Source organism: Emydura macquarii, unplaced genomic scaffold (genome assembly GCF_026122565.2).
Source record: "Emydura macquarii macquarii isolate MOO-44397 ecotype Brisbane River unplaced genomic scaffold, CSIRO-AGI_Emac_v2 contig_2768, whole genome shotgun sequence".
Classification (NCBI taxonomy): Eukaryota; Metazoa; Chordata; order Testudines; family Chelidae; genus Emydura; species Emydura macquarii.
Genome location: NW_027132905.1, coordinates 6,063,233 through 6,078,529, shown reverse-complemented (window position 1 = coordinate 6,078,529; position 15,297 = coordinate 6,063,233). Strand labels below are relative to the sequence as shown.

Below are 15,297 nucleotides of genomic sequence, written 5' to 3'. Positions count from 1 at the left end.
AAGCACTCTAGAGCTTGTTCCATATGATTTAGTAAAAATAATGATCTCTTGTCCAAACAATAGCCATGCTGTAGAGAAAGGGGCCTGAACTCACAATGGGCTCTGGATGCAAGCTCACAGCTCCGAATCCCACAAGTAGGTTTGGCAGACTTCGATTTTTTAAAAATATAATCAATGGACAATATCCATGTTTATTTTGAAGCATTTTTTTTCAGATTTTTGTCTATTTAAATTTTCACGGTTGAAGGAAATTATGGGGGTTGGGGGGCGGTTAGACAATTATGAATGACAGTAGATTCTGAGATTCAAGAAGTTAAAGCTTTATAACCCTTAAAAAACCAATTGTCAATATCACATGCCAAAATACACTAAGTAAATATCCTTAAATCAATTTCTAATCAGTTCTCAGGCACCATGAGAAAAATGCTACTGATCTGTACGTTTCAATTATCATCGATGGAAATACTGGGTCAGTTTGTCCATGTACGATTAAATCAACATTCACTGATAAAAATCTAACCCTTCCAGGCCTACCCATGATGAGCTGAATCTGACAGCGGCAATTCATCACAAAGAACTTTGGGGAAAATCCTGATTTCAATCCATCCCTCCCCTCCCCAATTCAGCAGTGCTTCCAATCCAAGCTTCGGGTCCCATCTGGCCATTACAGGGAAGTAGGCCTTGATTCCTCCCTACCTTCTAGATTATTTTTAAAGAAAACAGAAAAAAAAAAATCTCAGTAAAAACAACAGGAATATTAAATAGTAGTAATGTTGATTAATTGTATTATACCAGCACCTCAGAGCCCCAGCCGTGGGAGCGCATTGTGGTAGGCGCTGTATGCACAGAATCAAAAGATGCTCTCCTGACCCGAAGAGTTTACAGTCTAATAAGCACTTCCTCATCTGTGCCGTATATGTAGTCTGCCCAGTATTGGAATGATGGCAAGGAGGGCACAGCAAGCTCAAAATGCCAGAAATATAATCAGGAAAGAATTGCAACAGTTATAAGACACCTTTTCTTTTTCTTTTTTTAAAAAAGCCACCATGTTTTCAAGTGTACAAAGTGTCACTGCTATTCTTGCTAGCAGGGATCTGTATCAGTTTTCCTTTGGGGATTATAAGAATGTTTTTGCAACGGACTGGTATGGTGTGTCCGTGCATCACTGCCCTCTGCCCAGAGATAGCTCAATAGCTTTCCATACGCCCTGTACAGCTAACAAGAAATTCTCCTTTAGTCAAAGCGGGGGAGGAGAAGAGCAGCGGTAGCTGTGCTGCTGGAGAGAAGCACGTGGATTCCAGCCCTAACGTTACCTTGAAGTTCTGAATTACAAGAGCATGTGGCACCATGTGAAATATGAGGCGGCCATGGATTTGATACAGTATCTGTTATCAGAAGTTTTTAAGGTTCAGGGTTTCTCTCCCCTTCGACAGATTCTGTCTGGCTAGTCAGCGATTGTAGAGGGCTCATACGTGGGAGAGATCGTAGACTGATACCTTTAAAACCTGGCAGTAATGGTGATGCACTAACGGCCTATTGCCTGACCTTACTGTATAAAAACCATCGAGCTGTGCTATTTTGACCAGCCTGCTTCAGCAGCCGAACCCAAGGAAGCACTGCCCTAATAGGAGACAAAACAAAATCGTCATCAATCTTATTTCAACAAAAAAGACACTCATGTATTAGCAAGAAGGCTTTGCTAATCACGTGCTCCACCCAGTCCCACTGACTTTTCAGACCCAATAGCAGAAGTAGAGACTTGGGGGGGGGAAAGGATGCTGCTAGCGCATTCTAGCCAAGTGTCTTCTCTGAAGTCAAAACACTGGAATCCCAGAAAGCATTTGAATGAAACCAAAACCCAGAGACTGAAGCCACAAGTCAGTGCCAATAAAAAAAAAATCTATTTCTTTTGCAAATCCCAGAATGGAGTTTTATTAGGTATAAACTGCCTGTGTGAAATGTAACCACCACCACCTCTTCAAGAAACAGAATTTAATTCTCTTTTCCCATCCAGCGGAATAGTTTGGCATTCAGCTCTGTTTCTAATGCACCTATCAGGAAACCCACAGCTGGGTAGAGGTGAAAAGGTGCCCTTCCATGCAGATGCTATTTGGTATATGCAGCATATATTAAATTAATTTCAGCTGATACCCCCCGGCATTCTGCCAGCTTTGAAGAAATTAAATGGCATGTAAAGCAACTTGCTTTCCCATTGCTTTCCCCAAGATGATGTAATATTGCCCCCTCTCAAGGAGATTTCTTTAAAATATACACATGTGCAACTCGACACTATGTTGAAATGACAAACTATTAATGAAAAATTATTTTTCTGGCACAGCCAGAAATGGACACAAGGCACAGATCACTATACAGCAGGTCATCTGGTTGAAGCAGAATGAAATCTGAGCGGTAAGCTGTGTTGAAAATACTCTTAGCTCACATATTTGTGTAATGGTTTCGTAGTGCTTAGCTCTAAGAGCAGGATGCATCGTATGGTTCTGGTGCTTCACCAAGGAAGCTAAGTGCAGAACAAAGCAGCTCGCTCGCTCTCTAACCACAGAAAATTGTCAACTGTGTAATAGCTGAGCGGGGGGGAGAGAAATGACAGGTTCAGAACAAGGGTTATTCAATCCGTTTGGGCAAGGCTCCAAATCCAAAGTCATTTGAATCAGCCTGCAGACCCCAAGCTCAAATGCCACAAAGTCCATTATGGGCAGACATGAAGTCACAACATTGCAATGACAGACACGAGAGGTAGTTCGTGTCACATGTAATCAAGCACAGCACAGGAGGCTCCGAGCCCAAGTGAGAGACAGCCTGCTGCTTCACAATCCACCTCCCACTTTCTCCCGCTCCTGCCACAAGCTCCTGAAGCACAGATATCCCAGTGCAAACATCACCGCCCTGCAACACAGGTCGGGCTCCGGGTCAAACTTTGTGGCTATAACCTGCACCCAGACACATTGCATGCAAACAGCTGGCGCTAGTGCAACGTTAACTCTGAGAAGCCAAGCTCTGAAAAGCCAGGAACTGCAGAGTTACATCTGAAAGCTGAACCTGGGCCCTGCTCCCCTGGACTTATGCTTTTAAATAGGGACTCTTTATAGAAGATATAAAATTGACAAACCTTTCCCAATGAAGTAAAAACCACCCACCACCTCTCTCTCACACACTCTCTCTCACACACACACGCCTCTCAAGTAAGTCATTGAAGTTCATTGTCTGCACATGCTACGTTAACCCAATTGCGTAAGACGGCGGAGGAGCCCGACTGTCACTCAGCAACCACTTCCCTGGCCTCGCACAGCTCCTTAAAGGCAATTTCTGGACACTGGACATGCCCCATGTGTTGTCCAGCTGGGATCTGCTGCTTCACAGCTGAGCCCCTCCTCCCTTGTCTGAACGCCCCCCCTCCACAGCTGCCCCAGTGGACGCCCTCACGCACAGCGCACGATTTCCAGCTATACGAAGGGCTCTTGACACCACTCCAGCATGCAAAAACGGCACGGATGAAATCAGCCCCACGGTGCAAGGAGCTTTCCCAGCTGGTGTCAGGGCAGGACACCAGTCCTGCTCCAAACCCCCTGGGTAGGAGGCACAGATCTGCGGCAGGTCATGAGCATGCCAGAGCGCACTGGGCTAGAGCTGTTCTCTGCTGCCCAGAGCCCATAGGAAGCACAGCATGAATTAGAGCAGCCACATCAGACACCAGGCAGGACCTTGCACAACCCCAAAATATGGGATATTCAAAGGTGACTTGAAGCTACCTCACCACTGTCCTTGTCTCAAGTGCAGGGACAGAACAACTAAGACTCCAGCCCACAGCATCAACGACCTGACAGAGGGTCCTCACCCTCATTGCAAGATGAGCTGCCTTTCCCACATGCCTTCCAAGTCAAGAGAAGAAAATGCCAGTAGATCAACTCCCAGTTTCATTGAGAGGCACATCACCTGCCATCCAACCCTACAACCCCTGGCATGTTTGCTATGCACAATTCCCACTCACGTTTGCTAGTGCAAATTCTGCCCTTGGACATGTGCATGTACGTCCCACGTATTTCAGTTGCTACAGTGCTGAAAATCTGAGAAACAGAAACCGTGCCTCATTTTGCTCAGCCTTGAATTATGTTAGTTCAGAAGATTACTCCCAATTTATTTTCTTTATACTTGAGATTTTTCCCCTGGGAGTCACATCTTTGGAGTTTCCTAAGCACTGGTTCTGAAGAAAACCTGGCTGGGTTTTCCCTTTACAAACATGAAAAACATGGCATCTATCATGGATTAAAATACTATATTTATGTCTCGGGATAAGTCTACACCTGTGGCAGCATGCAGAGTACACGTCTAGCTTCATGCTGCAGTGAAAGGCACCGGCAAGAGGGAGGCAACGAGACACTACACTGCTAAAAATGGCTGCGTAGACGAGGGACACAAAGAGAGCCATGTAGGACATATATCCTAAGGGTTCAGGTGAGTAGGGAACTCTACTCTGCCCACCTAAGCCATGTCTCACCATCTACCCTCCTACTTATTATACCTGTGCTAGCTGAACATGTAGTGTCTGTACTCTACGCGCGTCTGTAAGTGTAGATGTACTCTCAGGGTAACCCCCAATTGGCTTATGGATTCCTACAAGAAGGATCACAAATCCACATGATGCCCCTGAGTGAAAGATTTTGCATTTGGAGATCTGATCTGACAGAGATTAGTAGCCAAACAGCTCCCTCTTGACTACATATCAGAAGAGGATGAATTCATGTTATTCCAGAGAAGGTCAGCATTAATTTATGATCAAACAATTCCCTCTAAATCTACCTGTTTCAGACCATATCATGCACGTGTGCTTCTCTTTTCCACATCACTTATTCCATTCCAGAATGCACCATCCACAGAAACATGGGAGACTAGAGGAACTGAAGCACTCCCCTAAAGGATGCTTATCAGCACGTCAGCTAATGAATAAAGTTAATGCAGATCTGGAGATTCAAAGTGAACTTGCACATAGGGTTTCAGTATCTTTATTTCTAAAATCTTCACCACCACCTAACTTCTGAAACCCTATGAGAATGTCAGTCAGACATTCCAACCAGAACTGCAGAACATTGCTTCAGCCAATGAATGAAGAAGAAGATCCTTGTGATTAGAGCACCACACGCACAGAAGAGCTGTGTTCAGTTCCCAGCTCCCCCTTAGGATTTCCTGTGTGACATGGGGCAAGTGCCTTACTCTCTTGATGCCCCTATCTGTAAAATGGGGCTACCACCACTAACTCCCTCCAGCCCTTGGATTTTTTTTGAATATTTAAATTGTAAGCTCTCTGGGATAGGGATGGTCACTTATCTACGTGGAGGGTCTATACCATGTGTGCTTGATCATGGTCGACTCAGTTCATTAACTGCCAGGCCCAAAAATAAGGATTTTTTGATGTTGGGGAATTCTGACTGGCTGATCATGGGGAATGGAACCAGCGGTGCCACAGAGCAACTGAAGAAAGTGCTGCCCCTGTGAAAAAATGAGTACACTAGAAACATTCTCGCTCACACACGCATGTATTAAAACAGACACGTTTCACAGCAAAAAGAGAAAGAGCTTCAACATACTTCTATTTCGAGCCCCTTCTCTAGTGCCTCTGATTGTGGTTTCTAGGCACTCTACATAAAAGCGTAGGATCTGTCCAGAAAGAAAAATCAAGTTTCCCTCTTCCTCTTCGGTTTAGATAGTGGCTGCTGTTACTTTTGTGTTTATGTGTCTTGGTTTGGCGCATGGAAAGTTTCTGCTTTTAAACAGATTAATTCCTTTAACACAGATTGTATTAATTAGGCTTTGCTGCGGAACAGTTCCCAATATTAGAAAAACACCACTGATTGAATTTTAACGGTGACTGTTGCATTTTGTTGTTTAATAAGCTTTGAAAAATGTCATGTCACGATTTAATCTTAAATCTTACTTTCCAGCCAGGAACACTTACATCCACCCCAGAGAAAAGCCAGTCCAACTCCTGGGTGTGTACACTGCAGGATCCAACTTACAGTGAAAGTTATGTGCAAATTACTCAAGAGGACTGAATCTTTCCAGTCATTTTGTGAGGACAGCGCTAAACACCACCACCATTTGCAGAAAGACATCAATTTTCTTGTAGGCAAGAAACACATCTTCCATAGGATAGCAGCAATGCCAAGCGAATGGAAATGCAAGATGTTAGCAAAGCTCTGCAGACGCCTCAGGTTAACTTCAGACTTGAGATCAATGCACTGGAGACAGAACTTACTGAATACCCGACAATCCACAAACTAGGGGGGTCGTTCTCAAGCATACGCGTTTTTCTGGACAGACAGTTAATTGGCACCAGTACAGATGAAAAGCAGATTTCAGCAGGTTGCTGCGCTGATGGCACAAAAATAGAGATAGTCAAACTAAAACTTTTTCTTATTAACGTGCATCATTAAGGAATGAAGTTTGATAAAATGCCCTCATCCCAATTATGCCCCTAACGAGGGGACATGCCCAACTCTCAGTTCCTACCCAAGCATGTCAAAGTCATAGCAGCTGGGGCACTCAGTAAGCCAATTGATGATAAAGCATATAGAGGGCCCAGCTCAGTGGACTCCTGGTGCTAATCCCCAGTGCTACAGTGACACAAATTAACGATAATACTATCATTAGAGGGTTTCCTTCCCTCATATGGGGCCCCCTATTGTCCACCCACAATGCCAAGGTCTGTGTGTACCCTCCTTGTTCCTCTTACAATTATTGTTTCTTTTATAGCTGGCAGATCAGTTATTTAGGGTTTCAACATTTTAAACTCCATTGGAACAAACGGGCAGATCTGAGATGGGAGTGTTGTACTAGGAGGAGTTAATGGTTGCTATCAACTAGTTCTTTGATCTACAGACAATTAGTTATTCACTAATGAGTCTACTAACCAGATGCCTTGCGTCTCCCCCCCATCTTCCCCTTCAGTTTTTCCAATTTCCACCAAAATCAATAGGATTCTGCCCAGAAAAGTCCTTGAAATTTTGGAATTCATTAGAAGCAGTATTCAAAATAATCATGTTACAGATAGAATTGAGTGTATAGCCTCACTTTGCTTGGCCATAGAAAAGTGGCCTGGTCATATCTCATATTGAGAGATAAAGCTGCCCAACCCAAGACTTCAGATCAGTCCTTAATGGTCAGCTTATTTCGAGCTCATATCACAAGAGATCCCCAGTTATATAAAGGCTTGTTCCAGCTCCCACTCAAGGCAATGGGTTGTTTTCCATTGACTCCAATGGGAGGCAGAGCAGGCCCTAGAATTGGAAACTCTCTCTCATCTAGCCTGACCACAGAGAATGCACCTAAAATGGTGAGAACTGGAGCTGGGCAAATAATGGATGTTTTTTGGTTCGCTGGCAATTTTGAAAGGTCGAAAAAAATTAATTTCAGCACAAACAAAATATTTTGTTCCAGCTGAAACTAAATGTTTTGCTTCCATCGCGCATTTTTAAACATTTTTTTAATTTAAAAAAAAATGGAAGGAAATTGCTAAACAAAAAGTTGTCTGGAACTGGAAAAAATCGAAACGTTTCATTTTGAAGGTGTCAAACCAGAATGGTTGGACTTTTCAGGAGGGGGTTTTTAAGGATATTTGTAAATGAACAGCTCTGAAAACATGCATTCCCAAAACGTTCCAGAGTCGGTGATTCTGCATTTTCACCGAAAAAAATGTCAGTGGAAGAATTTCACCCTGCTGTAGCGTGAACTCACACAGGTTGGGTAAGGATTAACGGCTCCAATTACACAACAGAAAGGCCATGCAACTGTGGAGCAGCCGCCATCTATTACTCATGGAAAAGGGAAAAAATGCAATGCCATTAGCTCAAAACCTTTAAACACAGGCAGGAGGGTGTTCTATGGCCTGTGTTACACAAGTCATCAGACCCGACGATTACAATGGTCCCTTCTCACCTTGGAATCTATGAATCAATCAAGTATGGTGCAAGCTGAGGGCCAGACCCCTTTCCTGGGCTAGCTCATAAGCCTAGAGCCCTGCAAATCCGCGGATATCTGCTTTATATCCACGGATAGCCACCTCCGCAGATGTATTGTTCACCATGTTTGTGGATTGAGTGCGGATTCAAATTTTGTATCTGCACAGGGCTTTACTTATACGCCCACCAGGACGAGTGGGAAGCCATTAGGGCATAAAGCTGAAAATAACAGACCCAGTGCACATTCGGGGAGATGGGTTTAGAACACTGCTTTCAGCTCCAAAAATATAGGCCTCTGCCACTTGAGATAAAGGTGAAGCTCTCTAGCTAACAGGAGCAGTAGAGCCCTCACCCTCTCTGGACCAATCACTAGAGGGCAGCATCACCTGTACAGTCACTACATCGCAGTTGGAGGAGATACCTAGTTAGCCCTTCCCCCAACAGTCAGCGATCAAGGAGCGGGCACTTCTTGAGCCATGCCTCCTTCCCTGCCAGGAGCCGCTGGGGCAGCAGCAAGGGAATTGCCCAGAGTCACCGCTCAATGCACCTTCATTCCCATCACACCTAAAGCAGCACAAGGTGGCCGGAGGGCTAGGCTGATTCAGCTCAAGCAACTAGCCATGAAGAGCAGACACAAGGCTGGTCTACACTGGTAACTTACATCGGCACAGATGTGTCTCTCAGGGGTGCAAAAAACCCACCCTCCCTGACAGACACTGCTATAGCGATCTAATCCCTAGTGTAGACAGTACTATGTCGACTTAAGAAGTCTTACATAGACCTAGCGACAGCTTCTCAAGGAGCTGGATTATCTGCAGCCATGGGAGAAATCCTCCCGTTGGTTGTAGGTAGCGTCTACACTGAAGCACTGCAGCGGCACAGCTGTATCATTTTAAGTGTAGACATAGCCGGACGTCACAAAATTTGAAACAGCTAAATAATATGCATATTCCATATATTTTATGCATATTTCCTATCCTTTCTGGCAGGAGAAGGGAGCCCCAACTGGAAAAAAAGAACACTGCTTGCTGAACAGGCAGATGGAAAAGCGACTCTTCTACAACAGAAGGTACTAATGAATAATATTCAAACCAGCAGTTCTACAACTAGAAAACCTATGTCTTTTGCAGTTGTTGGTTAATGGGCTCCATTGTTTTTTAAAAGTGCAATAGTGTTATAGTATTTATTTAGCTTTCACAACGTTGAAGAAGTTTTCACCAAACTCAAACATACATCTAAAAAACTGCCTCTACTGTACTAGTCTTTGCCACAGTAAAGACACAATGTTCTATTTACAGCCTGCTATAAAGCCCAGGCTCTTTAAAACAGACTCATGGGGATGGAAACAAAAGGGTTTATTAGCGGAGAACACACACACAAAAAAAAAAAACCCAAATCTCCCCCATTTGACACAGCGTGTTGGGATTTTTGCCAGGGGCCCAGTGGAAAGTTTTCACATCTGTGCTTTACCATTAAAACGTCAAAGTCAGAGCTCATACAGTGCGTTAGAGACGAAGCTACAAAGCAACACTGATTTTTTTTTAAAAAGTCATATTCTTCAGTGAGTTATGCCAAGATTATTCCCCAATTCCACGTGAACCAGTATTTCATCTGCTGACTTTCAAACAAAATGCCACAGGACCCAGCCAGTTTTAAACTTGGGGTGGGGGCGATGGAAGAGGTTTTTTGTTTTTGTTTTTTCTCTTTTCAGATCATATCAATTTCCCTCCCCCCATTTAGTGGGAACTTAAATCACCATAACACTGCTCTTGTGAGCATCCCCCACCATGACAATTACATTGGCACATACACTATGATTTAATATACCACAGTTGGTCTATGAGATTAATGATCAAGGATCAGTACGATATAGCTGAAAAAAAATCTAATTTAAAATGGTCCGATGTCATGGAACAAAGTATTTCTGCATAGTACAATCATACAGATGTACGGCTCCAGAGAATTATGTTGCTATCTTGATAACAAATGCAAGCCTTGAGTATTGACACACGGGAGAAATAAATAAAAGCTCTTCAACACAAAAGAAAACAGATTTCAACAAGTATCTGTCACTGCACAGATGCCACAAAACAGAGACAGACTTTATTAATGCACACAAATAAGGAGTGACGCTTCAGAAGACGCCCCCCATTCCGATTACGCCCCTAACAAATGGACACATCCAGCTCTGGGGTCCTGCCCAAACATGGAAGAGCTACACATTACTGCTATTTTAATAGGTACTTGGCAGAATTCATCTAACGTCAGTGGTGCCCAAATTTGGAGTTGGATCGGGTGCATGCTGTGCACGGTCCTGGAGACATTTGAATCAGGCTATGAGCTTGATGAGGAACCAAAGAAGAATCCAGCAACTCCCTGTCGCAGGGTGTCTGTCTACACCCTTTGACGTATCCAGTGAGCGTGGATTCAGTTCTGCAGATTCAAGCCGCTCTTCTTCACCTGAAGTGGTAAGAGACAGGAAGGGATTCAAGGAGGAAGTGTGAGCAGAGCACTGAGAGAAGGCGGTTCTAGCCGCTGCATGTTGGACAGACGTGCACACACGTACGCATGTTCTTGGGGAGGGGTCAGAGGAAAGTTAAAAATAGGGAGGCCAGAAAGGTTACAACCGTCCTGGTGAATATGCAACCGCGCAAACATGTCACTTCTTTTGCTACTGCAAGGCAAACTGCCCGGATGGAAAACAGGCAGACAGTGACCATTTAAACCCTTCTATTATCGTAGTGTCTAGAGGCCAGAACCCCCCATCGTGCAAGAGCTAAAGGAACATATAAAGACAACCTAATCCCTGTCCCAACAAGTTTACAATGTTTCCAACACGTGAACAACGGGACAGGAAATTAACAACACTGAATTCAGAATACCAAATACAGGGAACGCCTCCATCTTTACTCTTGTGAAGGGTGCCAGAGGATCTTCTGCCGTCACAAGCTGCCAGGACCAAACATCAGTTTTATCTCACTTCCACAACAGTGCACTAGTAGCGCAGTCCACCCACAGGCAACACAAAGACGACTGGATCAGCATGAGTACAAGTCTGCAATGAAGTGGAAGCGCAGGCTCAGGTTCAAGCCCAAACCCCCATTCTGTCCACACACAAATCTGTTCGACTCGAGTCAATAAACCCCCAGGACCCACACCCTAGGAGCCACTGGGGGGCGGAGGGGTTCTGACCCAGAGTCCCACCCAAACTAAACTGCATCCACCCTGCAAAATGATAAAGGGTTCACTGCGTTCTCATTAGCTCATTCACTGTCCTGGCTTTGTGGACCCGCACTCTTGAACGGATGTGACTTGTTCAGAATGGGAGTTCTTAACCTGATCACAGCTCAGTGGCATTGTCTGCAGAGCCAGTCTTTTTAGACCTGGGAAAGCCTGTGGCACACTACCATGTGATGCAGAGGTTACAAAAATATCAGCAAAAATGCTTCTCAAATTTTCCTTTTCTTAGTTCACTAGTTTGGCTGCAGCTTTCGGATTATGAATTATATCAGCATTCTCTATCTTACAAATGACAGTGCGAATAAGATACCATTGCAATTCATTCAAACACTTAAGATAAAATATTGATGATCTTTTTTCCTTTATTTTTAGTTACTAGGGTAATTATTCAAAACAGTCTCCCTGTCTACTGAATTTGTTTACTTACAAGCGACTTACTGCTACAGTACCTTCAAGGGCTCTAGACCATAACAAATGCATTGATCAAAATTAAAAAGTAGCAAACATGGACTTGAATAGCCGACAAGTGTGTTGTTGTTACACTTTAAAGATATATTCACCCCAATCTATCACACACAATGAAACATAAAACTCTCCATTATCTTTATAATAGGGATGTATATGCCTCTTTATCAGTACAGATTAAACACAAGTTTCCTGACCGAAGAAGCTTGTAACCTAATTTATAAAGATAATACAAAAAGGAAAGACATAAGTGAAGGGAGAGTTAGTGAGGGTGACCAGGGCTTGTAGAGACACAGATTTAATTTAGAGGTCTCGTGCAGGAGATTTGTGTTGCACTTATCACATGCCCATTCACAGCTCTGGACACGTGCGCAAAATTTATTACCCAACACATGCAAAATACAAATTCAACCAATGTACATAACTAAAACCCACCCGAGCTTAACAAAGCAGATGCTGTCATCAGCCACTCAGTGCCCCCCTCCAGCACAGGCCTGGGAAAACAGATAAGCTTTGTAATGAGACCCCAATAGGAGCCCTGGGAAATCAACAGGGGAAGCAAATCCTGGAGTTGAGGTTCCTTCACTAACATTGCCCGGCAGACTGAGGGGGATTTGCCCTATCTTCTCTGCACGTGGGCTGTTAAATTCAGCACTAGATGAGGTTTCCAACAGTCCCAAACAGAGCACAAGGTAGTAATGGAGAGAAGCCTCCTAACCATTGCTCCTCCTCCAGAACTCTACGAGAGAGAGGCTCCCAGCTGCGATACACGTGGATTTGGCAGGGTTCCTAGGAGAACCTGGCTAGAGAATGCATCCTTCAACCAATTATTTGAAGAGATCAAAAATTGTCTGCCCCTTCTCCCCTTCCCATCTCGAAAGATTTCTCTCAGCCAAGCCGAACTGCTCATTTGAGGAGATGCGCTCACCATCAGGTAAGTCTAGTGATAGGCAGCATGATGATTTGAGACCCGCCTTGAGGCAAAGAAAATAGAAGTAGGAACGTCTAAGCACACCAGGAACCACAGCTTATGCAGAGTCATCACCTTTCTAGAGGAGACTGTATAATTCAAAGATTTAAATGGACCATGATCACAGAACCCTCATTGACCTAAACAGGCTCAGTGAAGTCAGTGGGATTAGGATCACGAATAAGGGACTCTCACATGAAAGGATCACAAGATCAGTCTGACTGGAAACAGAAAGGGATCTTGCCAAAAAAAAAAAAAAAAAAAAGTATTCTTTCTTTCGCATTTTGGCTCAAAGACCATTTGTGGTTTCTTGGTTCATCTTGTTAAATCTCTGATGTTACCCAGAACCCAGCTCTGGAATCCCCTTGTAAGCAAACACCCTGGTATTATAAGTGAGATAAGAACAAAAGGGAAATCAAACATTGTGATAGCTGCTAAGGAGACACGGTTCGTCCCCCCTTTACACATGATAGCTCAACGGGCCAAGTGTCAGCAAGAGAAAGCTGCAGAGGACGAAATGTGTCATTTCCAGCAGAATGCATTTTATGTAGAGTACCCACATAACAGAATGTATAGACGAGGAAAAGTTATATGCAGTATATATATTAAAATCACAAGTAAAATGTGCTACAGTACTGGGAAGCCACAGCTTTCAGGAACCAAATTAAGTCTTAAAATGGAGTTTTTAAGGTCTCTCATACAAGTGTTATTTATCCAACTGTATTTTATACATGCAAAACCTGTTCAAAGAACGTTATTTCGGTTGCAAAGTCAAGCTCTCAAAAGTTCAGAAATGGGAAAGTTAAGTATTCCTGTGCAAGCTTAATTCAGCCCCTTGTGCACATGTATTATGATACAGCCGTTAATTATCAGCCAGCCCTGGGGAAAAGGAGAGGTGCAACATACCCTCGGAGCTGCCCCCCTCAATCCAGGCCTGCGGGGAGTGGGAGGTGAAGAACTTCAGGAGCAGCAGGAAGAACAGAGGTGGGGCGGGAGGCAGAACTGATGTGGAAGTAGGCAGAGGATAATCCATCACTGGGCTGGGGGGGGTGGACCATGGAATTAGACTTTTGGGAAGAAGGTGGAAGTTCTGGACTATCAGACAGCCAGGAGGCCTCTATAAATATGGGAGAGCTGGCAACGCCAATTGTCCCCCTTACACAGAGGGGGCAGGGACAGTTAAAAGGAAAGGCAAAACAAGAAAGGCACAAAATAACTGAAAAAAACCTCATGATTTTTTAGATCCTGACTCATGTTTTTTGAACTTTTAGGACTGCCAAAACTTGTCATTGTTTAATAATGACCAAAGATCTTTTAACCGTTAGACCACGCTTCCTTCCGTATCATGAACCTCAAACAGCAAGCAATGCTCAGCTGGTCCAGACACTGCATTAAAGAAAGAGAGTCCCCTTCCACCCCCAATTCAGGTGTACAGCTCTTCCTGGAATTCAATTCTCTATAGGTTTAACTTTTTCCTCAATAGACAATAGCCAATTCCAACATTGCTCAACTGCCCTCATTATTTCATAATTAAAAATGTTGTGAATTATGAAACTAACCCAAGAAATCTTACTTCTCCGGTTTCCCCAACTGTAGATAACTATTCTTTAATTAGTTTGTTTGTCTGAAGTGTGCCCAATTTAACATCTTAATTACTTTTCAGACTAAGGAATTTTTTTTGACCAAGATCATAAATCCCTAATGAAAATGCTGACAGACCTTTAATTACAGGCAGAACTCGCTCATGTCCGAGACCAACGACATGCTGGACATCGGCACAGTGTTGGAAGAGAATGAAACATAGTCAGGGCTATGATGTTGCGGCTGATGTTGTTTTAGACGCTAAATGGCCTGGCTTCAGCAGTATGCGATCTATAACCAGCTTTACTGTGTCAGCCGTGTTGCCTTAAAGCAGCACTGCAGATATACCTGTTCTAATAATTCACTCATTTTACAAGAGGCAGCCCGTGGTGTGTGTGTGATGGCGGGAAGGGGAAGCTGATTTGCAATTAAAATCCATTAAAACCAAATGCATTATACACACAGGTCAGTGCAGTCTGCATGCACAATAACATCAACACTGTGAAGAAAAGGGAAAGCTATTCTAATACGGCAAAGAGTAGGGGCAGGTGGTGATGCAGGTATAACATATTGCTATATTTGCGCATCAAATCAGCTTTAATGCAGAGCAGGGAACCAGATAGCTTTTGCTGTAAACACACACCTTACTTTATTGTTGAGAAGAGTGTGGATTCGTTTTGTTACATGTTCTATTATAAAGTATCATCCTTTATAATCATGTATGTGTTTAAAAGGTAGTTAATGTAACTTTATCCTTCGCTTTTGGTTTCCGGCCCTCCACCCCAAACTAGCTACAAAACAAACCAAGAGTCAGTGTCCTTGCAATATTCACAATCACAAGCTGCTGAGAACCAAAGTGGTGGCTTCCGGAACACACAACAGTCCTTCCAAAACTCCACTGAGAGAAGATAAAAGGAAATTGTCAGTAATAATTGGACTAAATCAAAGCCCAGAGTAAGACCCAATAAAAAGGGAATGAAAATGTATTCAGTGAGGTCAAAGGAATTTGGTTATCTGTCTCTCTGTAGCTTTGTTTTCGTTTCACTTTTCTTTGCTCATTTTACTCTAATA

The 15,297-nt window shown here is 43.6% G+C and overlaps 1 protein-coding gene across 5 annotated transcripts in view; it reads right to left on the bottom strand.

Moving 5' to 3' along the window:
• Positions 1–15,297, bottom strand: part of LOC137165291 (collagen alpha-1(XXIII) chain-like) — a 157,533-nt gene that overhangs the window by 116,028 nt on the left and 26,208 nt on the right. The window contains exons 3-4 of one of the 5 annotated variants that reach the window (XR_010923317.1): positions 10,853–11,025; positions 10,026–10,430 (exon numbers count right to left, since the gene is read on the bottom strand). The exons of 3 other annotated variants lie outside the window; for them this stretch is intronic. Coding sequence is in view for 1 of the 2 variants with exons in the window: in XM_067566500.1 (XP_067422601.1) it covers positions 10,300–10,430 (131 nt within the window). In the remaining variant the exon portion in view is untranslated. Of the gene's footprint in view, positions 1–10,025; positions 10,431–10,852; positions 11,026–15,297 lie in introns of those variants that run through there. One more of the 5 variants, XM_067566500.1, reaches the window with a different exon arrangement.